Source organism: Pectinophora gossypiella, chromosome 13 (genome assembly GCF_024362695.1).
Source record: "Pectinophora gossypiella chromosome 13, ilPecGoss1.1, whole genome shotgun sequence".
NCBI lineage: Eukaryota > Metazoa > Arthropoda > Insecta > Lepidoptera > Gelechiidae > Pectinophora > Pectinophora gossypiella.
This window is the reverse complement of record NC_065416.1, coordinates 10,257,471-10,284,236: the sequence shown is the minus strand read 5'-3', so window position 1 is coordinate 10,284,236 and position 26,766 is coordinate 10,257,471. Positions and strand designations below refer to the sequence as shown.

The window sequence follows — 26,766 nt, the reverse complement described above, 5'->3', positions numbered from 1 at the left end:
CCTATATCTTTTTGGCTTAATCTTTCTATAATTAATTCCGCAAATGAGAAACTAGTATCAGAAGGACAGCCAGTGGGACTCCTCCATCAATTCTATCATTAAAGCACGTTTGGCGTGTGAACAATAATGCCGACTGACCATTTCAGACGCACTGTCTACTGAGCTACGACTATGACTACACAAACGTACTCTACCTATAGTAAATAATAACTGTACAATGCAACAGAAAACAGCTGATGATATTACTCTATCTACATAATACAAAGTTGTTTTGTTTTGAACACGTAAACATTACTGTCCATTACATAAAAATCTATTATTGCGCGAATTGTAATAAATCGGACATTATAAATGTCAAGATTCTCGTAATAGTGGAGGCAACATTTAATTTTGTACGTCTTTCTGTAGACCTTGAACATGGACGCTGACTGCGTAGATATGGCAATGGCAACGCTACAAAAACTGACAGCAAAAAATCACGTTTTTGTTACACTTCGCTAGACCCGAATTAAATATGAATATATCAGCTGAAAAACTCTACCTACGCATTATATTACTTAGGATATTGCAGTAAAAGTAATAAAAACGGAATATTAAATTAGACACAGTAGCTAATAAAAAAGAAATATAGGTAATTATTTCATTACATGATTATCGAAGTTGATATGTCGATACTTGATTGATTATATCACTGTTTAAGACGCATGTAGGGACGCACCAACTAATCACGTAAAAATATTCGTAAATTGTTGCGGTCGCAATACACATTCGACCTGTGTAGAGACCAATACACTTTGAAGTAGTTCGTTGACAAAAGCGAGCCGGTCGTTGGGGACTGTCGTAGTTGGAACGCAAAAAGTGTCTATTTATATTTTTCAGCTTTGGCGAGGTTTTGCGTTGTTTGACTCACTTGGGCTGCAGATCGACGCTGTTCTCATAGAAAGCCTTCAGCTCGTGCGGCGTGGTGGCCTGAAAGGGCGCCTTGCCCGTCAGGCACTGGTACACGATCGTGCCCAGGCTCCACAGGTCCGCTTTTGCGTCGTATTTCAGAGACATTATCACTTCAGGGGCCTGTAACGTAACACATTCGATGAAAAACGTTTTAATTGGCCCGACTAATTCTTGCAATACATTAGCATACAATTTAATATGTAAACGAGTTTGATTGATTACCATGTACATCGGTGAGCCGCAGAGTGTAACGGCCATGTTTCCTTCTTCAAGGAACCTTGCGAAGCCGAAGTCAGCTGTACGGAAAGAAACTTCAGTTGAACACAAAATACTGAATCAATTTTAAGCAATAAGGGCGGAACTACGTCTAGATCTAAATCAATCACGTCTTATTTTGTAGCGGTCTGATTGGCAGGGAATGATTATTTAGAACTTTCGAATTGCAATTAATAAATTACTACCGATCGGTATCTATTTGTGTTGTATTATTAAAGAAAACGGTTCATGTAAGATGTAAATACGTAATGTAAATGAAGTATAGCATAATATTATACAAATCAAGAGGGTATAACGTAGGTATAGTTACCGATTTTGAGTGTGATTTCGGAGGGTTGCGGGGTGCGCGGGGGCGCGACGCTGTGTGTCAGCAGGATGTTCTGCGGCTTTAGGTCGCGGTGGACGATGCCTTTGGCGTGTATGGCGCGCATGGCGTCGGCCAGCTGCCGCAGGAACAGGCGGATCGTGCCCTCGCTCAGCAGCCGGTTGGCCTGCAGGTAGTCCGCCAAGTCGCCGCCGTTGCAATACTGCGACACAATACAAAACACGCTTGTCATCGCCCTTTTTTGCCATATCTATTTTTATGTGTGTGAACTTGAAAAGATGTAGGAACATAATATTTTCCCTTGAAAACAAAGACCATTTTCACATTCGTTGCTTGTTCAAATGGTATAATTATTGTTCCTACCAGAAAATTTAAAAACCGTACGACATAACATTATGTATGCATTTCCGTATTCAGTCAGCTATTGTTAAACGTTTTTGGATATGCGATAATCACTGCGTAGTTTGGTATCTTCCTTTTATACGCAGATAGAGCTGTCAAGGTATTTGTTTGTACAAGTACTCCGCATGTACAATGGTTTAATGGCGTGTATTAGATCTAAAATATCAGCCAGACCTTCAAGTAGCCGCATTATTATAATATGTGGTTTAAAGAACATAAAAGTCATGACGCGCTTAAGAGTATTGAACAATACTCTCAATAGGCTCAAATCAAACAAATCTGTTCCTGCGATGACGACGTATATGGGTGCGGTTAGTTTTATTAGCAGCCTAGAGGCGAGCAGTATTATCGATAAAGTGACAGTCACGTTTAATTTTGACGTAAACGTCTACATCCTAAAGATAAAACTCCTATCGATACTAAGAATATCGTGTGAATAAGCGAAGAGTTTCCGGTCAGAGCATCATCGCTCTTCGAAGTCGAAGATTACCGCGTATGGAAAATAGAGATAAGATTTTCATTAACAATAAATAAAAGTTAACGTAATGCCAGCAGGTTTGATGCGCGCAGATTCTAATAATACTCGTATCATGGACGGTAGTTTAGTTAGAGATGGGGCAGTTTACGTTGGCGCGGCCAGACTAGCTTCAGCGGTATAGTGTAAAGTCCATTTTATTATACATTCGCAAGTTACGTACAATGAAAATTATGTTCGAAAGATTGTGAGCATTTCAGTTCATAACATTAGGACACCAGTGCACACAGGCGAACCGCGCCGTGTGCGTATGTTTCACAAGGTGATATTGAAAAGTAGCTCCAATATATTATTTTCATGTCTGCACGGAACATCGTTATCGGGGCTGATTTGTGATAAGCCGCGCCATGCCGTGGGTAATCTTATCATTGAGCGATAATAGTTATAAGTGTCAGTGAGCTATGTGCCTGCGGGCCGCTGGTACTAGTGCTGCGGCAGGTAACTCCTGAATTCAGTTGGCACGGTGCTCCGCGGTGTTTGCGAATAGTGACCATGACGCCCAAACATCTCTGCGTATTGTTGCTGGCATTCGTTGCGTAAGTGTTCGTGTTTTTCAGTTTTATATGTGTTCGCTACCTTGAAAAATGATTAAATATTAACGTATTCTAGAAGATTATGCGTACCGTTAGTGAAATTGGTCACGCATTTGTTTCTTTCCTTTTTTATCATCCTAAAATATTTTATAGCAGTACAATCTCTTGGAAGGACACGTGTTACATTCTCATATTTGTCTCCAGATATGTGTCGGATTGTCCATTATACAAATGTAAATTACTATCAATTAACATTCCAGTATAGGTATCGGATTTCAAATAAAGTCTTATGAACAACGGACACATTTAACAGTACCTACTAATTTAAAAACGAATCAACACCAGCCTCCATCGCCTATCATCATTAAAATATTAGTAGGTATTGTGAATTGTGTCAAATAGGTACAGAAGAAAGAAAATGATAACAATTAAAGATTTTATACAATTAAAATATAACGATCATATTGTGTGCTAGTTACGTCCTTGTAGTTATCGCATTTTTTATCTCTTGCAACGATTTTGCGTCAGCTCGTTACGATAAAGGAGCTGGTAGTTCGATAGTCACGTGTTGATACTTGGAATACTAATTTCAGGGCCACTGCAGTAACAGGTCAGAGCGACGATATCCCCATTGAAAATGATAACCAATTCCCGCCGGAGAACCCTGCTGACGTGATCGAAGGCAGCGGCGGTGGTACTATAGACGAGCCGCCAGTACCTTCTGAAACTACATCAGCGACAGAAACTACACTAGCACCACTGCTAGAAGAAGTACAGCCCACGAATCTGCTATCTGAGGTTGTTACAACCTCTGAAGACCAATCTTGTCCAAAACCGTGCGTCTGTCATTATGAGGGAGAAAGCGACGACTTCGTGGTTGACTGCTCCGGATATGACCTGACAGAATTCCCGTCGCCAATAGACCCGAAAACTACCGTACTCAATCTACAGAAAAATAAGTTGACAACGTTACCTAAAGAAGTTTCGTCACTGAAAATTTTAAAAGTATTGAATGCCGAGAACAATTCCATAATGGATTTGGCTTTAGGGGTAAGTGTCTTAATCACTATTCAATAAATATTGTAGAGTTTAATGATAACAAAAAATATAAATACAATTGTTTTCTTTTAATTTCAGTCGGTTAGTGAGCTACCTGAACTGAAAGTGCTGAAATTGGCCAATAACAGACTGATAGAATATCCGCAAGATTTGAAAAACAGTCTTGTTCTAACCAAACTGGAAGAGCTCGATTTGGGAGGCAATGATATGAGAACGGTAAGTAGAATATGGTATTCGCGAAATAATAGTAATTTGAAACTAGTGATAATAGTACGGATAAAATAGAAACAAGTAATCGCCGTGTTGACGATTATTATATCGTAATTCTTAGAATTTGACTCACAATATTAAAAAATCACCTTAAACAAAACAAGTATATAAAAATAACAAAGATGATTATTGGAATTTTCAGGACCTGAGGGCTGAGACTCTTTCGAACTTCCAAGCTCTTCGTAGGGTAACTTTGGCAACATCTAACGCCGAGTTGCTGCAGAACTTGTGCAGTACCTTGAAATCGAGTTTGGAAACTGTATGTACTGAATCATGTGACACTAAATTATTTGAGTGTGCGGATGCTCCTCAGGTAATCGACGATGATCTAATTGAAGCCACGCTACCTGGCATGATTTCTTTCGAAGGCGATGAAAATGCCGACCCTGTTATCAATACTGATAATGTTAATACTGAGACAAGTTCTGCTACAGAAGATACGCCGGCAGGAAATAACGATAACATGGCTAAAAGTGAACAATCAACAGAAAACCCTGTATCACCAAACCAGAATGTGTCTCTTACTTCAGGACGTGCTTTGATAAACAACATAGCAGAAGAGAGTACGCCGCAAAAGTTGAATAATATCGTAGAAGCTCCAAAAGATACCACAAATGTAGAAGTTAAAGCTGGAGCAGCTACAACAGGCGAATCCAAAACTGGAGGAGTTGATAAAAGTGTGATTGGTATTATTGTAGCTGGTATGGTAGTTGTAGTCGCTGGTATTACAATCAAAAAGAACTGGAGTTCAATAAAGAACAGATTTAGTTCGTCACCCAGGCCCGCCGAGCGGGGAGGCGGCACTGCCAACGGCAACGGCACGTCACCTGAGGAGGTTCCTCTGCAAGACAAGGACAAATCTCCTGTATAAGGCAAACATACTTACTTATTTGTCATTTGATATGAATGGTTTCGATCTGAATGTTGTGTAGCAATATTATTTATTTACCAATGTTAATTTGAGAGTCTTCTCACAAAATGTCCGCTGTTTCTACAACCGTTGAGGATTACGGTCGTGATGTCATGTTTATGATGCATGCAAGTATGTAAATTATAGATAACATTATTTAAGTTTTGGTAAGGTCGTTAATGTATTTAAATGTAAATAAATTAACATGCCAGTTTGGGCGACGTGCATAATTTGTTTTGTACTTTAATACAATGTAGTAAGGTTGTATATTAATTGTAATAATTGATAATAAACGATATACATTTTTATGCATATTTATATACCGGGTAGATATATAAATTAAAGAAATTGGCGTGAAATAGGTTGCTTAATAGTGACCTAGATATACGGAATACAGTCGTCCTGTGTATATAAAACTAAGTACTTAGTTTATTGATTCTGAATGGAATAATAATAATATGAATAGAATAAAACGTTAAAAATATTATATAGTCTGATATGTATTTGAAATAAAAATGTATTACTAGCTACTTTTTAGGTAGCTGTTAATATATTTTTATAATATACATATATAATATGTTGTATTTTAATTATGACATACATACAATACAAATTCAGTCTACAATACGTACAGTCATGAGCAATATAATCTACCCACTTTAGGACTCTGTCGCACTAACATATTTGACATTTGGTGAGACTTACAGTTCAATTTGTCAAAAAAGTTAATGTGATATGGTACCAAAGTGTATACATATTAATGCTCGTGACCGTACGTATATTATTATGAAGAAGATACATCACATTAATCTTACTAACCAAACATGTAAAGCATGAAATGATACTATAGATATGAGCTAACTTCAGAATAAAAACTTCAGATTCGAGCGTGCGACGCCCGGAATATTAAGAAAAAATACCTACACATATGTACCTACTCATACTTAGTATGTATAACATTTGCGACGCAAGTATTAGGTAAGAAAATAATTATTTAAAAAATACATACAATTTATAACGGATCGCATGTAAACATGTTCCATTCCACGAAGTAAATACACATACGCGTAGGAATTTATTTATTATTGATAATGAAACGTTTTCGAATCTTAGTGCACACCTACTCCGAAATAACATAAATGGATGCACAAAACATCCACAGTAAATGTAGAAGTATGCTTCGTATCACATCGACTTGAAGAGACTCACTGTACTGGGGCAAAAACTTTCGCGGTATACCTTGAAGGTAGGTGTTTGAAAATAAAAGTAAAAAATCTAAGTAATGAACTCGACAATAACGTCCTGTAAATTAATATTAACTTTACATTTCCTGTAATTTAATGTAAATTTTACAGACATGTATTGTCTACGAAAACCTGTAGCCAACAAATAATGATTACGGGGTCAATTGGAATTCAAGTTTTTTGCCTTAAAGCTTTTAGTACCAAGTTGTTGACATAAAACCTAGACAGCCAAATGACTACGTAGCGACTAGCGGTGTTTATTTACTACCGCCGGCGCATTCACAACACAACCGATAAAAATATTGCGTAGTGTTTTGTCATTACCAGAAGCGTGCGCATGTTTTGATTTTACGCGCGGAACTTTCAGTTGCGTTCTAGGTACTCGATAACAACTTTAGTGCTGCATAGTTGTTCGAGTCAGCGCAACATTTCTTTCCACAAACATGATTTTTGTTTGTGCAGAATGAAAAAGATTAGCTGTAACGCGTAAATGGAGAAACTATATAACTTTTCATAACAAAAGCAATGAGACATGAGCTGTCGACTGGGGGTCACATGCACTTATGAGTACAATGGAAATAGCAACAATGGCGGCGAGGTAATGGAGATGAAAGTTGATGTGACAAAAGACGCTGTGAGAGCAGTCGGTTGCGTGCCGCCAGCGGATGTGCGGCTGACTGCTTGACCGACAATCCGTACCGTTCCGTTAGCCTCGCCTCGCTATACAATAGTTGCACTGGCCGCTGCGGGTCGAGCCAGTTCCACTTTCTCAATTCCAATCTTCTTGACATTCAGTCAAGCTCGGGACTATCAAAATCATTCTCCCTGAATACGAAGGGTCATTGACTCGCCAGCCAGGTCTACGCCCGGTGGATTTGCGAACTGCGCAAAAGTACGTTGTGCCGTATGTATCTGCCAGTGCGTGCGCTCCGCCTTTTGATCAACGACACGTGTGTGTGATATGACTCAAGCGCACTGGCCCCGATTTGCGTTTTTCAATTACAATAACGTTTTTTTTAAAGACTTAACGTATTTAATTTGAACGTTTGCTAAAAGCATAACTTTTTTAAGCACTGACTTTCTCCTTATATTTGTAACAAGAAAGGTTTCGAACGGAGTCGTAACTTAATAATGAGACTAAGGTCTTTCACACTTTAATTGTTTCATTGGACAATTTGAAAGGACTGCTATAATGCAACTGTATTTACCTGTTTTTATCTGTTGGTGTAAAATAGACTGTATTGTCTTTGTTATAAAAATCTAAGAGAATGAAGGCGATATGCCTGATAGCCGGTCTCGACAACCTCTCACCTTTAAAATGCCGAGTGTATTGCATGCGGTACGAGCGAACGTGCAACAGTCAACTCTACTCGCGGTGATTTATGTTGATACTGCAATAGGGGAGTGTTTAAATCCTATCAGCCACATGCCTGTTTTCATGGAAGCCATTTAAACAGCTACCTAAGTATATACCAGCAGATTAACGTTGCACACTGCAGCGCACCTCGACAACAGTTTATTTCTGATTTTATCGAGTCACAAGAACTTTCCATATAAACGAGAACGGTACAGGTAAAGGTCAAGAGAAGTACGAGTAGTTTAAGATAATATGAAATTAATAATAATAATAATAAAACACTTTATTGCACACAAATTCACAAAACATTTACAGGATAAACTTATTCTTATGAAATTGTACTATATGTAGTTATTTACAACTTGTAATTACATCTTATATCTAGTTAGTAACGCTTACGTGATATTTTAAGAAAAAAATAAAGAAATACTTATTATTTTCGGACACCACAGACAGACAGGTACATTACATTTACGCAGAACAGAACCTACACAAACGGAAAAATAAACCAAAATCAAAATAAATAAATAATAATAATAAGTATTTAGTAGTATAGTAGCTAACTCCCATAGTTTACTATATCGATGCTAAGTAAATAGTGCCTCGTTGTCTAGATTGTTCTTTATGGTTGAGAAAGAAAGAAATAGCACATAGTATACCGTAAGGTGTGCCACATAAGACCGTCGAGGTCTTAACGTGCCTAAGCTCTATAAGGCAATGTATGTGACGTAGAGTGATGTTGCTAGCCTGCCCAGCGTACTGTTCCGCGTCTCACGATACATTTAAGCGGTCCCATTATCATCAGGTTACTATCATTTCTTAGAACTAAGCTGTAATTCTCTCATCGGATACCGATACGATTGCGAGAAAAGATAGAGAGGAAAATGGTAGTGTTTTGTTTAGTGCTTTATAGTTTCCAGTGTGGGGTATAGTTTCCACCATTGGTCATGCGGCAAAATGTTAGATTGGACATAAATATAACGACATGAAACACAGCACTTAGCGGTCGCGCGTCTCACACGTGCCTGCCTGCCTGTAAACCGAAGATTGAACCAAACTACACGTGACCAGAATTCGCGAAACAGCGCATGCGTGTACTGACGTGTGTGATACAAACAAAAAATACGTCAGAACAGAAACTAATTATAGTTATGGGCAGGTAAAACATTAATATAATGGTTTCAGATTACTTTCAGGGAGAGTTAAAACGTAGGTACATTATCATTATCTCCTGTAGGTAAAGTACCAATAATATAATGTTTTCGCCTGTTAAGATTTATCAAGATAATACAATATCTTTTTATCAGAAAGTTGGAAATGACGCGCAGCAGCTTTGGAGGGGAATCAAGAATGAACGCATCGGTTTCACGCATAGAGGGGCAATTTCGAATGACAGGAGCATTAGGCCGGTAGAAAGCTGCGGTTTCCGGCGCGTCACTTTCCAACGCGGCGGCAGGGGGCAGCAGGGGGCGCAGGGGCGCGCTGCCAGAGAAACCCGCCTGACGCAACCACACCGTCGATTTGTCTAGCCGACTGACCACTGATCACATATGTATCACATCACTCTCATTATGTAGATCGAATCAGAAACTCAGCCGAGCGGCAAAACTCTCTACACTTGACAGATCATGCTAGCATTTCATAAGTATATATGCATATCAGCGTGTATAATCTGTAAATCGATCGAAACAGGTGTGTACGCTATAATTACATAGCGGGAAACTAAGGGTTTCGATCGGTAGCTGCGGATGTCTGTAATGTGTTGTTGGTTCCGCTAACCATAGCTGTGGCAGGAATATGAAAAAACCGCAGAGTTATGCAAAGAAACAGATATGGTAATGCATTGTTATTGAATAACTTAGCCGCATCTAATATACGATGTAGGGTGCAACCCAGGAACCGCTATTCTGAACCGTTACCCATGCACAACTGCACTCGGTTACACAAAATGTCTTCAACCATTACTGATGCACCTACCTACCTACATTTTATTGCGTTTCATTCAAAACGACGTGTTTATGTTTTCATGCTCATTATTATACATCAGATCAGATTCTTCACTCTAGATTATATAATAGGCAATTTTAAGTTGTTTCCTTTCATTAATTTTATTGCGACTGGAACTAACTGAAGTTTTCATTAAAATAACTACGTTATACACTATACCACTTAGTGCGTATTAGAAATCCGTGTGCATTTTAGTATTGCTTACACATAATTTATTGAATACAATATCGGAGAAGACGTAGTCGTTACGATTACGTTTCGTTTAGCAAACGCATTTTAACGATAGCTGGTTGAACTTCGACGATGTCGAGAGCCCTAAAGTAAGAACACGTTATCAATATCACTTGTCATAGTTACGCAAACTAGAACTTGTTTCAAACATTTAAATATCCGCAGAACTCGTCTGGGTTTAACCTTGTAACGTTTTAAAGAATTATAGTAAACTCAGTGTCTTATCGAAGTATAGACTTGAACGTAGTGGATCTATGTAGTAAATGTATTTTCAGAAGTGGCGGTACAAGAAGCCGCATGGGAGGCCCGTGGCTCTGTCCTGTCAAGGCCCGGCACGGCCCGCGGCACGTGCGCACGATGGGCCCGCACCGGCCGCGCGTGTTGTGTACTAATGCGACCACGAGGTCACCACCAACTACCTATTGCTGCTACCGGCTGATGCTCAGTTAAATTGATACACGCCGCCAATATTACTAGACCCTTTCTTGCTTTAATAAGAACCGTAACAACGAAAAGACAGAGGCGAAATTGTCAGAATGTTTTGGATTTGGATCCAAAAGAAAACGTCTCTAAAATATAGCATCATTAACGAAAATATTTGGCCTTCAAATGCTCTAGATCCGTCCAAGATGCTTAAACCCAACAATGACGACTAAAACATAAACAAAACCGTAATTACTAAAATGTCACAAGCCTTAAAATAGTTGCAAAGGAAATGACCCATTAATTTCACATTACCTATGATCGGAGCGATAATGCCGGATGCTGGGCCGGTCAGTCACAACACAACATAGCTAAGCAATTTCATCGACTCGACCAGAACAAGAAAATTTCGTGAAAGTTTGGACCACTACACGTTAATAGCTAGAGATTGAGTCAGAAATAATCGCATTAGAGTCCAAACTTTGCTCTGTAACGTTGTAGCACAAGCTTAAGATACCAGAACATTTATTTAATACGAAGACTTTCAATGCACACTTATTATTTCCGATTTCTGTTTAAAAATGTACAAGGTTTCCCGGAAAGGGCGTATGAAAAATAAACATGTCCAAGGAAATTCATTGACTCACACGATTGACCTGACTTAAATCTAGGTATAACATAATAATGTATATAAACATTCTGTTTCATAAAATTATCTAAAAGAATATTTATGTTTAATAAGTAAAGGGAATTTATATATGAGAAGAATAACAAAGTCGCGTGGGCTGTCTTTCACATCGATATAAGAGCTGCCGTTAATGTTCGGTGCATGTCGTTCAATTGTGCAACTGCAACAGATGGCCTTACAGCTCGTTAATTCCGCATGCATTATACGACTCCGATCACACTTGCATTGTGTAACAAACCATAAAAGATGCAATAGATAAAAGGGACTTTTGTCTTAAAAAGCAATAACACAAGTACGAACAAGAAGAATCATAAGGTAAACTTTTAATAATAATTGTAAGATAAAATATCGAACAAAATGATTTGTTTTGTAATTAGATTAATGTCGCAATTATATACACGTCTGTACATAGTTCTCATTATAAGTTTACGCAGATTAAGAGATTAATTGGAGCAATATAAGCGACATCTAATTATAGATGATACTGAAGTTTAATATAACAGAACAACCATTATCCCGTGAGATGAGAAGGCTACATTATACTCCCACGGCGGCTGCGATACACTCAATAGATTTTCCAAGCAAAGTAACATACATACAGGGTGTTAGTGACATCGTAACGAAAACTTTGAGGGATACTCGAGACCATGATTCTGAGATGATATCAAGTGGAATTTTCCGTCGCAAAAGTATGGAACAGAAAATAACTTAAAAAAAAAAACATTTTTTTTATGAATTTTCCGACTGAAAATTCCACTTGATATCAACTCAGAATCATGGTCTGAATCATCCCCTTCAGTATTCGTTACGGTGTCACTAACACCCATACCTACTTGTATGGCTACAGTATGTACTTGTGCGGGGTGTAAGTGACATCGTAACGAATACTGAAGGGGGTCATTCAGCTGATTATTCTGAATTCATCGCAAAAGTATAGAATTGAAAATAATTAAAAAAAAACTAAAAAAAAATCATGAATTTTGCGACGGAAAATTCCACTTGACATCAACTCAGAATCATGGTCTGAATCATCCCCCTCAGTATTCGTTACGATGTCACTAACACCCTGTATTATCACAAAGCAACATTTATCTACCATATCAAGGATAAACGATATCAAATAAGAACGCAAACTGGATGTATAGTGTCCTTAACACTAATGCATACGAAAGAAACTGTGTGTTAGCATCAGAATTGAAGGATACGTTGTTTTAAAGAAAAGTGAAGGGAAATATTGAGTTCTATGGCCTCTCAATTAAAGATTCCTTCTGTTATGTATATACTTATTCTAAAGTACAATATTTGTCTTAAATTACACCTGGGAAGTTAAAAACAATGCAAAGAAGTGATAATTTATAAAACACTCCATTAAATCACACGATGTTATATTACACTTCCGTCAAGAGGTTTGTCGTAACTTTTTTTACAACGCGAGTATAAAGTCTGTTGGCAAAAACTGCCCAGCCCAGAGAGCTTATATACCTACACAGTGTTTACAGGTATGTAGATGCAGAAAAGAAACATATTAATTATAGGGCTGAACGTCAATGTTTATTGATGTCATTTAGTATCTAAGTATAGATTACACGTGCAACTGTAGGTCTGAGGCAACGCTTGCGTAACACTAGGCCACGCCTAAAACTTGCACACTACATAGCAGTAGCTAGCAATATATGCATAAATTGTAACAACTATGTATCTAAACATCAACAATAATCAATAAAAAAAATACTAAAATCAATAATGATACGATGTATAACAAGTACGGCTTAAACAGGGCGGAAAACATTAAAAAAAAAACAGTGCGTACAAGAAACCAGCTAATCAAACACTACGGAAGTGACGATGAAAAAACGTTATTTAAAATTTTAATACACTTTGCGGTGGTATCGCGATGGTATATATCAATTACCTACATAAAAATATTCGGAACGATAAAAGTTCCCTTGGGATAAAGACAATTTAAATTACGCAGTTAATTGAACGACGCAAAAACCACTTTGATCTTCCGGTTATTATAGAGCATATTCTAGTGAGATCATTCCACACGTTAATACTGAGTAATATATAATTAAGCTTCGGTATTGTTTAAAATCGGCCAGGAAATCGAATATTGAATTTATTTTTAGTTTGTTTCAACAAACTTTGGCCCCAATATTATATAATTCGTTCAGCAATATGGATTATTTTATGGTTGTCGTTAGCTCGTGGTGGTGTTTATAAATAAACAGTAGATGACGATAACTAACAGTCATGGTTCGCAGCAGCCATGACGACTGTCCGCGTACCTCGACTAAATGGAAATCGTGCCAATGAACTTTGCTTGGCTTTGTACTTGCTAAGATGAGGGCATTGCTGTTTTAGTTTTTACGCAACAAAAACAGTCCGTAATTTTATATATGTCCAACACACGTCAGTCTTTGACTGGCTTGCCCTTGAGAATTCTAGATTATTTCTAGTAGAAGCTTTAGTTTTTCTATTTATGTAATCTGTTTCGCAAACCGCTACAGTTTATAGGACATGTCTTTTAAAGAGACTAGATTGTCGTCAATTAGGCAATTCCGCAGTCAGGGTCGGAGCTGAATGTATATGGGGCATTGACGAGCACACGCTTGTAAATAGATGTGTAGAGTCCAAAATGGCTTTATGTGCACTTAACTCGGTCGAGTGGGTGTTAATACCTGTATACCTACGCATTATGATGGTATCTTACGCGTTCCTCGTTGTTTACGATAGCAATAATAGATTCGTTATTTTAATTTTTCGTGAGTTTACGGGTTATCGCCGTATCACGTGTTGGCTGCGTGTATTAATGGTCTGTGCATGTGCCCACTTATCCGAGCAATCTTATCGGTCTTATGCCGATTGATGGGAATTTAGACGGAAACAATTGAATTTTTACAGAGTATTTCATTCCATTTTCATTATGCGGTCCATTCCATTATGTATAGGTATTATCTGTTAACTCTATTTCCTATGCGCGATCATAGTTGCGTAAGCCAGATATGAAGGAAAACTTTTAATAGGACATAGAATGTCCGCATTGAGATGATTGCTATAATGAACTCTTGCGCAACAAGAGCACAGATCGCGTTTGGATTGGAACATTTTGCGAACATGCAATGCGAATGCCTAGCTGATCCATAAATATCTAAACTGCATCACTTTCACACGAGTGCAATGGATAAATTTAGTGAATAAAGGCTATTGCGCAACGTAGATATACCATGTGCGCGCGTGGCGTTGTATATAATGTGTATGGCACGTTCGATCCCGGTGCGCGGCGGCTCGTGGCGACAGTGTCCGGGTGCCGGTTCTGCGCAATTATCCATATGAATGCTTTCGGTTTTGCATTTCGCTCCACGAGGCAACGCAAGAGCGCGGCACGGCCACACGTGTCGGGTTTTTACTAGACATGACGGCGCGCTGCCGCTATCTAGTAAAGACTTCAGACTGTACAAAGTAAGTATGAAGAAATCACGTTCCAAACTTACCTATTTGTCTGTCGGTAATCTATGTAACCTAAGTATTGAACACGTTTACAGCTTTAGGTCTGTTTTATGTAACATTTTTACAAGTGGGCGTTGTGTTGTTTATTATTTGGTACTATAATGAGAAGAGTATATATGTTGTGAGTAGGATTCCGATAACCGAAATATGATAATTTATCAAATTTCGTGTTCACAGGAACATAGAGATAATGGAGGTTAGTAGGGCACCACGAGTCGCAGTTCGCGATATGTGCCGATGACTGATCGCCGTCGGAATTCTGACGGCGATAAGATTTTAAACCGTCTACGTCTGCTTTGCTATCTGGGTAATCTGTAAATTGATCCCTTGACCTATTACAGCATTAGTGTAAATTGCGCAGTAACGTCATTAATAGTTGGCGTGGAGTACAGTTTTATCTGTTAGATGTGGAATAAATTTGGGTGATAATGGGGACGGCGGCGGCTGGCGTCGCTCACGCGGCGGCGGCGTGTTCTGGTACCAGCACGCGGTGTACAGCGGCGGCGTGGAGCTGAGCGACCTTGCCGGCCGGCCGGCAACGTGGTACACGCGGATACCAACGCCTATCAAGCGACGATGATGCCTACTCTATTATCTACCTACTTCTACCACTGTTATAAATCTCTAATAGGAACTTTGAGAAAAAGCAAGTACAAAATAAGACAAAAATAACACGCCATTAAAATAAAAGAGAAGTAGGTATACACATCGGCAACAGTAAATAGGGAGATTAACAATAATAAACGTACGTCGTCTGGTAACCGTATGTAGTCACCAGTGGATTAGGGGCAAGGCCTTCAGGTAATAAGGGGCACCTAATGTCTGTTAATAACGTTACCATTTCGATTTCCTGGTAATTGTTGAAGTACGTGAGCATCGGAGCCGCAAGTTAACAAGACGCATTAGCATTGTGTGTTAATTTATGATTCCGGGTTAGGTATTCATTCGATATCAAACATTACATATATTATTATAATTATGTATTATCGTTGATGTTTGAAAAGTAAACAGTACAGCAGGCCACTCATGTAGATAGGCTCACATTATATATTCAGTGAAGGCAAGAGCCGTGTGCGAAGCAATTACGAACTAGGCCACGACTGTGTTATTCATGCATTCAGTGAATGATAAAGGAGAACTCCTAATCGCCCGCCCCGATTTGGTGGATTTCTAGTCTTTAATCTCACAAGCATAATCTCAATGTGTAGTCCCGACAGTCAGATGTTATTTTTTCCTTTTCGTATAGTGAACCGATGACAAATCTCAAATTACGATTATAATATCCATGCAAATCCTGACTACGTGCATGTATTTACAGAAAGGAATGATTTATGAGCTATACGAGTGTTGGTGGCGTTGATATATGGTTCAATGATTGTGGCTATGCTACTTATTCGTGCGTCCGAGGTCTTTGAAATACCTACGCAACGTATTGATACATTTTATGCGTAGATTACCAAATCAACGCTATTAATCGCATACTTACAGGGAATAGCTAAAATGCTTATTTAGAAAGCTCGCTATCTGGGGACGTTGCGTTGATAACTTGAAACGCGAAAGTGGCTAGCCATTGGGAGATTTCACGTTATATTAGATCTTTACTAATGAGTTCGATTTTATGATGGGCGATAAAATTTATTATTGTATAGGTGGCCGACGAACGTAATGAATTACAAATCGCAATATAAAATATCCACTGTGGAGCAGCGTGGTGGAGTCTTCTCCATAACCTCTCCGGTTGATTGAGGGGAAGCCTGTGCCCAGTAGTGAGACGTATACAGGCTTAAAACATTTATTCAATGTCTAAGTCCAAAAGTGAGAGTTATAATTATTTTCGTTAAGGAAATTACATTTTCCGAGAATCGTGTCTCATGTCTGCGAGCCCAGACCGACCGATCTTCATTATGGCTGTAAATAGATTTGAAATTCGCGTTCGCTCGCTCCTAAACGGAAGTTATTTCAGCCGCATTGTTTTGGAAACCATCATATACAACACTTGGCTTTGTTTACCTCGGGCTTATGTTATTGGTTTATTTCATGATCGACACTGAACAGACAAACTGTAAACCACTAGACATATGCCTACATACGTACAACTCCGCGCGAAGTTGCCATCATGTAGCTTACTCACTGACGTGATTCATCTCATAATTCAAAATAGTTGCATCAGGTTTACTACATTTTAATTTATAACAAAGAACTTCTATGTTGCGGTTTTGATACATTTTACAATAATATGAACAATAAAAAATAAATTCCACTATTACCTACTAAGTCTCACAAGTTTGGAGTCCTAAGAACTATAAAGCCCTTCCCACTCCATTCCTTGTCGCATGAAGCCCAAGGAAAAATGGACGGACTCAGGTAATATTTTTTTCAAGTTTAGTACGGTTCTGTCCGTATGTCATTAGCGCTACAACAGCTACCTGAGCATGAGAATAAAAAATACTAACATTATTCAACTATGTTAAAGAATTTTAGAAATATCTTTTTTTAGAAATAAGCTTACCTGCAATATCTGTTCTCTTTGTATGTTCCTTGTGTCTGTTTTAATGTGTAAGTACAAATAAATAAATAATAGTCTTAGCTAACGTGTTATTTCAAATACTAGCTATCTTCTTTACTTTCGTGTCTTTATTCGTTGTCATCATTCATTAGTGAAAGAAGTTTTTGGCTCTCGATATGCACCGGTGCGGTTTTATCATTGTCGTACGTTATACCATGGCGCGTTAGGGCCATGTTATGTCTGATAGGTATCAGACATTATTGTCTTAGTATATTTCCTTCGCACTGGGCTGTACTTTATCTGTCGTGCTGACATACGCATTATGCTAGACCGCAAGAATTATAGGAACATATCGTACTGGAGTAGAACATAATTGCATGTGAAATGTGGTGGACTCACCTCCATGACGACGTAGACATATGCTGGGCTATCCATGCAGTCGTGCATGGCCACAAGGTTGGTGTGGTGCAGCGCCGTCAGCTCGCGCAGGATCTTGATCTCCTTCACCAGGATCTCCGACGCCTTCTGGATGCCCTTCTTCGTCACCACCTTCACGGCTACTGATTGGGACGGACTCTGCTGACAATAGAATGAAAAACATTATTGTTGGGACATGTCGACCGCAACTTGGTTCAATACTACTAGCGACCGCCCGCGATTTTGTTATCTTTCTGTAAATTATATAGCCTATATGTTTTTCTGATATATAATACAAGCTATATCATTGTGAAGTTTCGTCAAAATATCTTTAGTAGTTTTTGCGTATCCTCACAAGCTTTCGCGTTTATAATATTAGTTGGATTAGTATAGGATTTGGTTTGCTTACATGCGTGAGCGTCTAAAAAAGAAGCGTTCAGCTGCTTATCTTCCCGGATATGTCGTAAAACCGTCAGCAGGATTATGTTATTAAACGTGTTTGATTAAATGGAGGACGGGCCCGATCACCTGTCACATACGCGTATCGTTCATTATATTCATCTTAGAGCTTCATATCAAAAGTGACTGTAACCACATGCTGCTGCTGGGCTGTGTGGCTTCCGATTAATTGTAGTTCTACCGATACCATTAGGGATTACGGGCGTGAGTTTATTTATCAGTATATGTATGCTAAACGGTGCAACTCCTCCTCGAGAAATGTTAATACCTACTATTTATATACGCAACCTGAGCAATATGCTAAAACGTCCCACGCAGATGGGCAAATACATTATGATTTTACGTGAAAGTTTCAAAGGATATGCTAACGACACGAAATCAAAACCAGATAACTATATAGTAAATCTTATATATTACAGAATTTGGTATAATATGCAAGTTGTAAAGTATTACAAAACAGTGTTATGCAAGCGTTTTATGTGCAACGGATTGCCTATATTACAACGTTTAGAACTTGGAACATTTCTGAAAGACTAATTTTGTATTTTATAGCTGATAACCAAAATTAAATGAATACATGTTAATTGTAGATTTGCAACAAAGAAGTACCGCATAGATTATGATAACAGCTTTATTTCATACGATCTTCACATGGCTATTTAGATAATTGCGAACATTGCACAATAGTAACAATAGTGTGAAGCGACGCATTTATCGAACAATGGACAGTTATATTTTGTGGTCATGTTTACATACATTGCATCGCATTTGCGCGTGATATGTAAGCAAACTTTTCAATGCCTAATTGACCGCAAAAATTATGAATGGAGTTGATGATCCACTTTCGTTGCTTTTAGACGCGAATTGTACTACTTGAACGTGTTGTGAGTTTTGTTTATGTTTTTTATCGTACCTAACAACTTTCAATCGGGTTGGGTTATTTTCCATGCAATTGCAGTTCCATTAGAAACCCAATTTGCAACTGCAATCTCGTTTAATTAAAGAACATAATTACCTATCTGTAGTGGCCTTTAACGGCTACACGTGAAGTTTGCGAAACGTAATTAGTATTAAACTATATCTTATTATTTGTAATGACAGGTCGCCTTTGTAAAGTGATAACGCAAGTGCAGCGAGCGTTGCATAAGGCCGTTGCAGGTGGGCGAATGCAGCGTGTGTTGTATCAAGGACTGTGCATCTCCTTAATAACAACATAACAATGGCTGGGTGGGAATAATATCTCCTTCAAATGGCAAGCAGTATCTATACCTAGATATTGCTCTAGTGATTCGTAACTTCGAAATAAATTACGTATAACAGCATTCAATCTGGCATTTATATGAAACGTTCAAGCCGTGAGCTATAATCGGCACAGGCGAGTTGTTGCAATATTTAGCTGCAGGGATTTATGCGAGTGTCGACGGTGGTTCGTATTGCTTTTATCCAGAGGGGGCTGGGTGGTGCGCCCGCGCAATGCTAACATTAGCCCGCCCTACATTCTACAGGCTCGTGGAGCGATTGCACAGTTTGACCCGGTTTCGACACGCGTCCCGAGCGGGATCACTTCTAGGCCGAATCCATCGATTAATAGATAAGAGGTGCATAGGCGGGGTAGGGCTAGGTATTAGAATCGATTGGTTTTTAGTTAGCAACAGAATGAATTGTGCCAAGTCAACGTTTTGGTACGGTCGCCACTAGCGCGGTCACGGTCAGCTGTGTCACCGCATGCAGCGGCCGCCGCCAACGCTGTTTGCCAATGCAGCACGTAAGAATAATTATAGATAATATAATCACTTTGCAAATTGTTCAAGCATCGCGCTACTGCCTAATTGACTTTATACTTGTATGTGTAATCAATGTCACTAGACTGCATGTAGCCGCGATTTTTTATGAGGAAATTAATTTTGGCATTGGTCCAAAAAGAATTAGATGGGCAACTAACGAAACGTCGTAACGTAATAGGAAGTTATAACTAACATGTACAAAAATACTACAAGGTAAATTCCTTGTCTCTCAACGATAAAGCCACATTTATAGTTACGCTGACAGTATTTAGACGTCAGCGCAATAAAAAGTTACAAGTTTTCTAATTACTGGCGAAATACTGAAATAAAATATTGAGGTTTGAGTTCTGCATTATTCATGACTGTAAATTAATGTTCACTGGTGACCTTTTACCCTGTGAAACTAACTGCTGTAATAAACAATGGTGCTCAGAGATGATCTAACCCTATTCAAAACATACCTACTTACGTGAGATATAAAAGGACCGTTTTCTATAATATTGCATATAATTAATGTAAATTAAAATACTAACTAATAATAAATGTTATTTCTCGCAAAGCCTGGCCCATAGAATAAACAGTTCAAACACGGATTGGACCTCAGGATGTTTAGTTTGGGTAAGTAAACATTTGGGATGTAGGAAACGCACATTGCCAGGCCCGCACGTGTTGGGTGCCCTTGACGCAGAGCACGACGCGTGTCGTATCGTCCACGCTCAGTGGCCACGCATTGTCCCGCGGGACGTACAATACACGAAACCTTACCCACCGCCACAAACACTGACCATCACAGAAAGACGTCTTTCACAAAACCCACCCCGGCTATATTCAATACCACCCACACTGTGCTTATTATTACCTGTTCTCCGTGTACACAAAGTAAATAGGTATAGTTATGAGCAGACCGAAATAATTCATACTATTTTAAGATTGTCCATTGCCGATATGACGTTAGTATGTATCGGATGATTGCTACTGCCAATAACTATTGCATGGACTTGAAAACAAAGTACATAATAGTATGTGATAGTGATACCTATATAGAACACGGTAATAAACAGCATGGGGTTTTATTGGAATATGTACAAGGTTATCTGCGGTCAATTCTGCACATTTAACGCACAAAAACATAGGTTGATCACCTCGTTCAATTGATAGGATGAGATGCTAACTTTTGACTAGGCAATGAACTTTAATGTCACGTACATAAAGTACACGACTCAATAGCCATAGACAAAGTAGGCAAATGTACGAACGAGTAGTTGTGAGATTAGATATAATCAAGACACTATTCAACTCGTGGATATCAATTTGGCAAACGAGCTCGGGTCACGCGAAGGCGATTCGCTTTATTGTCCCGTTCACGGTAATATTCTGTACATTATATCGCGATACCTTTATTTACATCGCCGTCACAACTCAGGGATACAGTGCCCTTCAATTATTGATTTAAACTTATAAATTCCTTTAGAAATCTGTGAGAGGTTTTCCAGTAGGTAGACACATACCTCCATAACTGGTAGTAATGTATAAAACAGTGCATTGGCAACATGAGGATAAAGTATTTCATCATTCATAATGCTGTTACCAAGCTGTGTATAGGAAAATTACTTTCAGTTCTAGTCATTGGCTTAATAATTGCCAATAATGTTTACAATACAGTGACTCCCACAACTTTAACGTAACTGCTTTTAATTATGCTATTATAATTTTCAAGGAAATACATTTAATAATGGTGGTGTGATGAAAGACTTACGAGAAATATGTTTGACTAAGTTTACATTGGCTTTAATTATTAAGCATTAGGCTCGCGACGACGGCGGCGCAAGTAGCAATTAGAACCACGTGTCCAATAGTCTAGTTAAAGCCAGCTGTAGACGCAAAACCGGAATATCTGCAGCTGTCAGGCAGACAGTCTGACCAGTCAACTTCACAGCCTTTTCAGGTCAGGCAATAAGCTGACTTCCTTTCACATAATGTAACTGCTTAAAATTATGAGCTACATTAAAGTTATGGCTAAGAAACAGGGCCAACACTGAACTGGCCATTTAAGTGCCTTGCGCATCTTTGTTCCCTGCCCATTTGCACATCTGAGGTGTTGCACCACCATTGAGTCAGTAACCCCATACATATAGGTAAACATGCAAAGTTGGAAGAAGATATTTATAGCCCAGAATTTTTATTGGGCATCAATGACATTTTGAAAGTTAAACTTGTTTACATCATGTACCTAAGCCAATGAACTTAACCGGTAGATCTCCTGTGCCCTGCGCATAGATGATCACCTTGCTTGACAAGATGATGTCATATTCTGTTCACTTGGCATATAGAGATAATGACTCATATGTCATATCAGTCCAGATCATATCTTTTTGCTTGATACAATACAACCATAAATCACAACAACAACACATAAAATAGCAATTTGTATCCCCAAAGGGGTAGGCAGAGGTGTATAGTACACCCACTCTTCGCCAGCTATGTTAACCAAGAACTTGGAATGCTGTGTTTGTATAAGTTAAACATACATGCAACATAATGGCGACAAATTCTGTATTTTAATGTTCTTTAAATATTCCAAGGATATGTATACATAAACATGCCAACAACATAGTATTTGTTGGTACCTGTGGTTCTTTTTATCTGATCAAATTTAGGGCAGATTGTCTTAAAATTAGTTTAAGGATCAATTTCATTTAATTTTATCAAAGATCAAAGAAGGCAATGCAGTAAAAATTTACAATCAAGTTTCTTAATTTTGTCAACTGATGATTCTTTATTTCTCTTGATGTTTATACATGTTCAAATTGTTCAAGTCATCGGCTTACAGAGACCAGTGACTTTGTTTATGTTGTTATTGGGGGCATTACACTTCCTCACTCTTATCAGTACCAATTCATTAACCTGATACACAGGAAAACAAGATACCAGTTTTCAGAGGTGGTTGGTAGTATCTTTCTGGAAAACTGTTTGTAGTGTCAACTGATATAATGATAATCTAGGGCTCTGAACCTTTTATCTGGTTCTGTAATTTATCTTGATTTAATTTAATGTTTGTTTTTCTTTTCATATTGCATGTTTATCTCAGATCGACAAGTTGACCAGACAACAAATAGAGTTTAAGGGCTACTTTCCCAAAATAATAATAATATGCCTACACCAGTATGCTATGAAAAATAAGATGACAAAATCTTTTTACTTGATTACCATAACTAGAGATGTTTTTCACTCTTAGAAAATTTTCCCTACAGGTCACTGCAATCAATTGATATACCAAGCATAAACAGTTAAACATAGGCATGCAGGTACATAGGTATATACCTATATTGTTTTAAACATTAAGTAAATGTGTAATTAAATATCAATAAAGTAAGCTCATTAGTATCTAGCACTAATTGTCTTTAGATTATTTGTATTATTTATTTACTCATTACATTACCTAGCATGACAAGGATAATGTGTGCTATTAATTTGAAACCTAGTAAAAACATGGCCTGGTTACATCATCTCCTCAATCAATAAATATTTTCAGAAAGTAGGAACTATGTATTCCCCAATTTATCTAGATACAATGTTTTAGTAAACATGTTTACAAATAGGTAACTGGTTTCAAGTCAAACAAAGAGTAAACATCAATAAAGGTTATTTTATCAGCTGATTATTTCAATCAAAACAAAATACGACATAGGTATTACGCGAAATCAATAACTTGTATTCGATATACCACTAAATAGTAATAATATGGGGTTAACATTGCATCTTTTCAATATTTTTTTATGAAATAGGTCAGCTGCGCCATCGCTGTCGTCCAGCCAAATTATGTACTTGACGTGATGCCACCACCCACGGCCGCAACAGATCGATATCTCACACCAATCAAACATAATCCTGACATCAGATTATACTATATGGCGATACAATAACAAAAATCTTAAGCTCGGAGATCAATAACAGTTAGAACAATGAAGAAAGTCGAGATCATACCTTTCTCTTCCTTCCTTTGTACACCATAGCAAAGGCACCATGTCCTATGATATCCTGTTTGGTGAACTCGTATTCACCAACTTGGATTACTTCCATTTTCACTAGCTTTCCTTTGACCACAGACATTTTTACAGTTTATTTATTTACAGTCTTGTACTTAGGAAACAAAAGATCAATACTATAATTTTGGAATACTCGATTGGGAACTTGACTAAGTGCTACATTCTGATCACAGTATATGAGCCCCTAATCACTTCCTAGTTTCCATCGATAGTTTTATTTTCACTGTACTACACTACCGTATCATCATTTCTGTACCAAAACACAACACACAATGATTGCAAAATGTTCAAAAGTGATTTTATTTTGTTGATTTTTGCGAAGTTAGAAATGGATGTTGCCAACTTAAAATACTATACAAAAGTTGCCAGTAAGAGTCACGCAAAACTACCATTTGTCTTTTATTTATTTATTTTGTATATATATCAGAGTAGATATATAAGAATATGAAACTAAAATGCAATAAATATTCATCGCTAAATTATAACTGAAACTGAGGTCAATGATGATGATAATATAAAACCGTTTTCATTTTCAGTAATCTACCAGTAACTAAATGTGGTATTCACTCTTTGTATTCACTGCAGACTGCAGCAGCGTCTTACTCGCTTTAATTTACAACATATTCAGTAGGCCAGAAAGAGAGAAAACGAAAAGACGTAGGTAATGGTAAAAATATAATGTTACCAGAATATTTTTTGTTTGGGGTTTTCTACGCTTGCAAGCACTTTACAGCCATCTATTGATAATTCATTTTTGTAACATTACAACAATAATTTCATGTATAAAATATAGATGGCAGGAGTATCCCACTTTGCAACTAGTAATATTCAAAATGCTTTGTACCTACTTTGTACATTGCATTGATGAAAAAATAAAAATACATCAATACACAATAGATTTTTATTCATATTATGAAACTCATAAAATAAATAAAAATGTTTCACAATATTTATTTCTATTTTACACTATTCAACTGCAGTTAGTCCATGTGTGGAATTGTATATAAAATCTGAAGCGTAAAACAGAAATAGTAGTAGTTATACTAAAATTGTGACTATCTTTTCTGATCTCCCAGGTCTTCGATGCTATCTTCATCAATCTGAAAATAAGTAATTTATGTATGAGAAATAGACATGCTACAAAATAATGAAATAGCACAATAAATAATGTTGACTAGCTTATTTGTATGGAAGTACAAATATAACAAGACTTTGTGGCTCAATAGTAACCCCTGTCAAGGTTACACTAGGATTGAAGAGGCCTCATTAATCTCAGTCACAACCCATATGACAGAAATATGGCAAAATAACATCCTACTTGCTTAATTAATTAATATAATCAGAGGTGTTCAAAATGCCACATCGAAGCAATTCATCTAAAAAAGCAATATTGCAATTTGACATTTGTGCATATAAAGGCAAATGTGCAATGCAAACAAATGTCAAATAGAAAATTGATTTTTTAAACGAATTGGCCTTTTTAGACCCTTTGGTGTCAAGTTGAATAACTAAGAAATAGTAACCCTTGCATTTCTAGATTAGTATTTCTAATATTGTTATACAAGTACAAGTAAAAGAAGCAAACCTCTGGCCACTTTTCAGGGATAATATCAAAGAGATCATCCTTCACATCTCCCTGTATGACAATCTCATCATCTCCAGTAACTGACGACCCACAAGCAAATTTGGTACCAAAGAATTTTGCTGCCACTTTGAGATCAATATCTGAAATAACAAAGTTGAAGGATTACTTATTATCACTATATGAGAAACAGCTGATCTTCTCATTTTACTTATTCTTAACACTTTTCAATATTTCAGTATCTTATAAGGAAATTTTAGACCTCTACAAAGTAGATAAGACAGCCATACCAAAGGTGCTTAAACCAGAGACAACAGTGACAGATTTCTTCTTGCCGCGTGGGGCGCGCGACACCTGCACCAGCTTGGGGACATCCTCTTTCTTCTTGGACTTCAGCATTCCCTTTCCTCCGCGCTTTTGACGCTTCTTTTCTTCTTCACCACCTGCATTTTCTTCTTCATCTGGAAATGTCATGTCCTTATTACAGTACAGAATCATAATATAATCGATAATTAACAATTATCTAGCATACTTGTATTCTTACGTGTACTTCTTATGACTCTAAATAGACATACTGTAAGCAATATGATATTGAAAACTACTCAATAGACATTAACCATTGATGTTCAAATATGTATAAGATAACCTCACTTTAATAGTATGATTAAGGGAAAACTTACCTATTTTTACTTTTTCAAATTCAGTGGGCAAATTCTTCTCGAGCCACTGCTTACACTTATCATATTCAGGATAATATTCACAGTATTCTATCGGCATAGAACAGTTTCCGCAATACTGCACCTTTATTGGATAAGTTACACCTTCTCGGGGTCCCATGGTGAGGTCTCTGTCTGCCATTGTAAAAGATTGTTTGATACAGAACTAGGAACAGTGACTGGTAATTCAAAGAAGCAAAATGTTCTTAGTAATTTATAGTTTTAGAATCAAGTTTGTTCCATCTCGTTGCCACCGCGGTTCAGTTTCGCTTCTCTCGTTTGACATAAGTTTGACAACTTTGACAAAGTAAATTTCAATATGTCAAAAACAATACTGCCAACATAAAACCGGTAAATTCATAAAATTTTCATTGCTTTTACCGATTTTAAGGCCATCTCTATTTAACCGACTTATTAAACGGAGGTTTATCCATCTATGGGAACGTTTATTTTGAGGTTTGAGGTAAGTTGAATATGGCATTCTAAATCATGCATAAGTGCGTTAGTTATGCTGTCCCTCGATTAAATCACTCAA

General features: G+C 37.7%; 3 protein-coding genes across 5 annotated transcripts in view; 1 reads left to right on the top strand and 2 right to left on the bottom strand.

The window, feature by feature from the left end:
- LOC126371863 (serine/threonine-protein kinase unc-51) overlaps window positions 1-24,274 on the bottom strand; it is a 39,102-nt gene extending 14,828 nt beyond the window's left edge. Inside the window, exons 1-5 of one of the 3 annotated variants that reach the window (XM_050017252.1) lie at window positions 23,872-24,274; window positions 17,627-17,806; window positions 1,538-1,754; window positions 1,174-1,247; window positions 911-1,071 (exon numbers count right to left, since the gene is read on the bottom strand). In XM_050017252.1, the coding sequence (XP_049873209.1) occupies window positions 911-1,071; window positions 1,174-1,247; window positions 1,538-1,754; window positions 17,627-17,806; window positions 23,872-23,997 (758 nt within the window). In that variant the 5' untranslated portion in view covers window positions 23,998-24,274. The remainder of the gene's footprint in view (window positions 1-910; window positions 1,072-1,173; window positions 1,248-1,537; window positions 1,755-17,626; window positions 17,807-23,871) is intronic. The other 2 variants (XM_050017255.1, XM_050017254.1) reach the window with 2 other exon arrangements.
- Window positions 2,581-5,567, top strand: LOC126371870 (uncharacterized). Its single transcript, XM_050017268.1, has 4 exons — window positions 2,581-3,025; window positions 3,616-4,072; window positions 4,160-4,297; window positions 4,494-5,567. The coding sequence occupies exons 1-4, from the start codon at window positions 2,982-2,984 to the stop codon at window positions 5,220-5,222; spliced, it is 1,368 nt and encodes a 455-aa protein (XP_049873225.1). The 5' UTR covers window positions 2,581-2,981; the 3' UTR covers window positions 5,223-5,567.
- A 546-nt stretch (window positions 24,275-24,820) lies between the features above and the next one.
- Window positions 24,821-26,520, bottom strand: LOC126371885 (density-regulated protein homolog). Its single transcript, XM_050017289.1, has 4 exons — window positions 26,196-26,520; window positions 25,806-25,976; window positions 25,519-25,658; window positions 24,821-25,033 (listed from the first exon to the last, which is right to left on the bottom strand). Exons 1-4 carry the CDS (start codon window positions 26,371-26,373, stop codon window positions 24,989-24,991), a joined length of 534 nt encoding a protein of 177 aa, XP_049873246.1. The 5' UTR covers window positions 26,374-26,520; the 3' UTR covers window positions 24,821-24,988.
- Window positions 26,521-26,766: the final 246 nt, after the last annotated feature.

Coding starts and splice junctions, on each gene's coding strand:
- LOC126371870 (XM_050017268.1), top strand. CDS start 2,982: ATGACGCCCAAACATCTCTGCGTATTGTTGCTGGCATTCGTTGC. Junction 3,026..3,615: donor TTGTTGCTGGCATTCGTTGC/GTAAGTGTTCGT, acceptor TACTAATTTCAG/GGCCACTGCAGTAACAGGTC. Junction 4,073..4,159: donor TAATGGATTTGGCTTTAGGG/GTAAGTGTCTTA, acceptor TTTTAATTTCAG/TCGGTTAGTGAGCTACCTGA.
- LOC126371885 (XM_050017289.1), bottom strand. CDS start 26,373: ATGGCAGACAGAGACCTCACCATGGGACCCCGAGAAGGTGTAACTTAT. Junction 25,977..26,195: donor ATTTGAAAAAGTAAAAATAG/GTAAGTTTTCCC, acceptor TGACATTTCCAG/ATGAAGAAGAAAATGCAGGT. Junction 25,659..25,805: donor CTCTGGTTTAAGCACCTTTG/GTATGGCTGTCT, acceptor TTGTTATTTCAG/ATATTGATCTCAAAGTGGCA.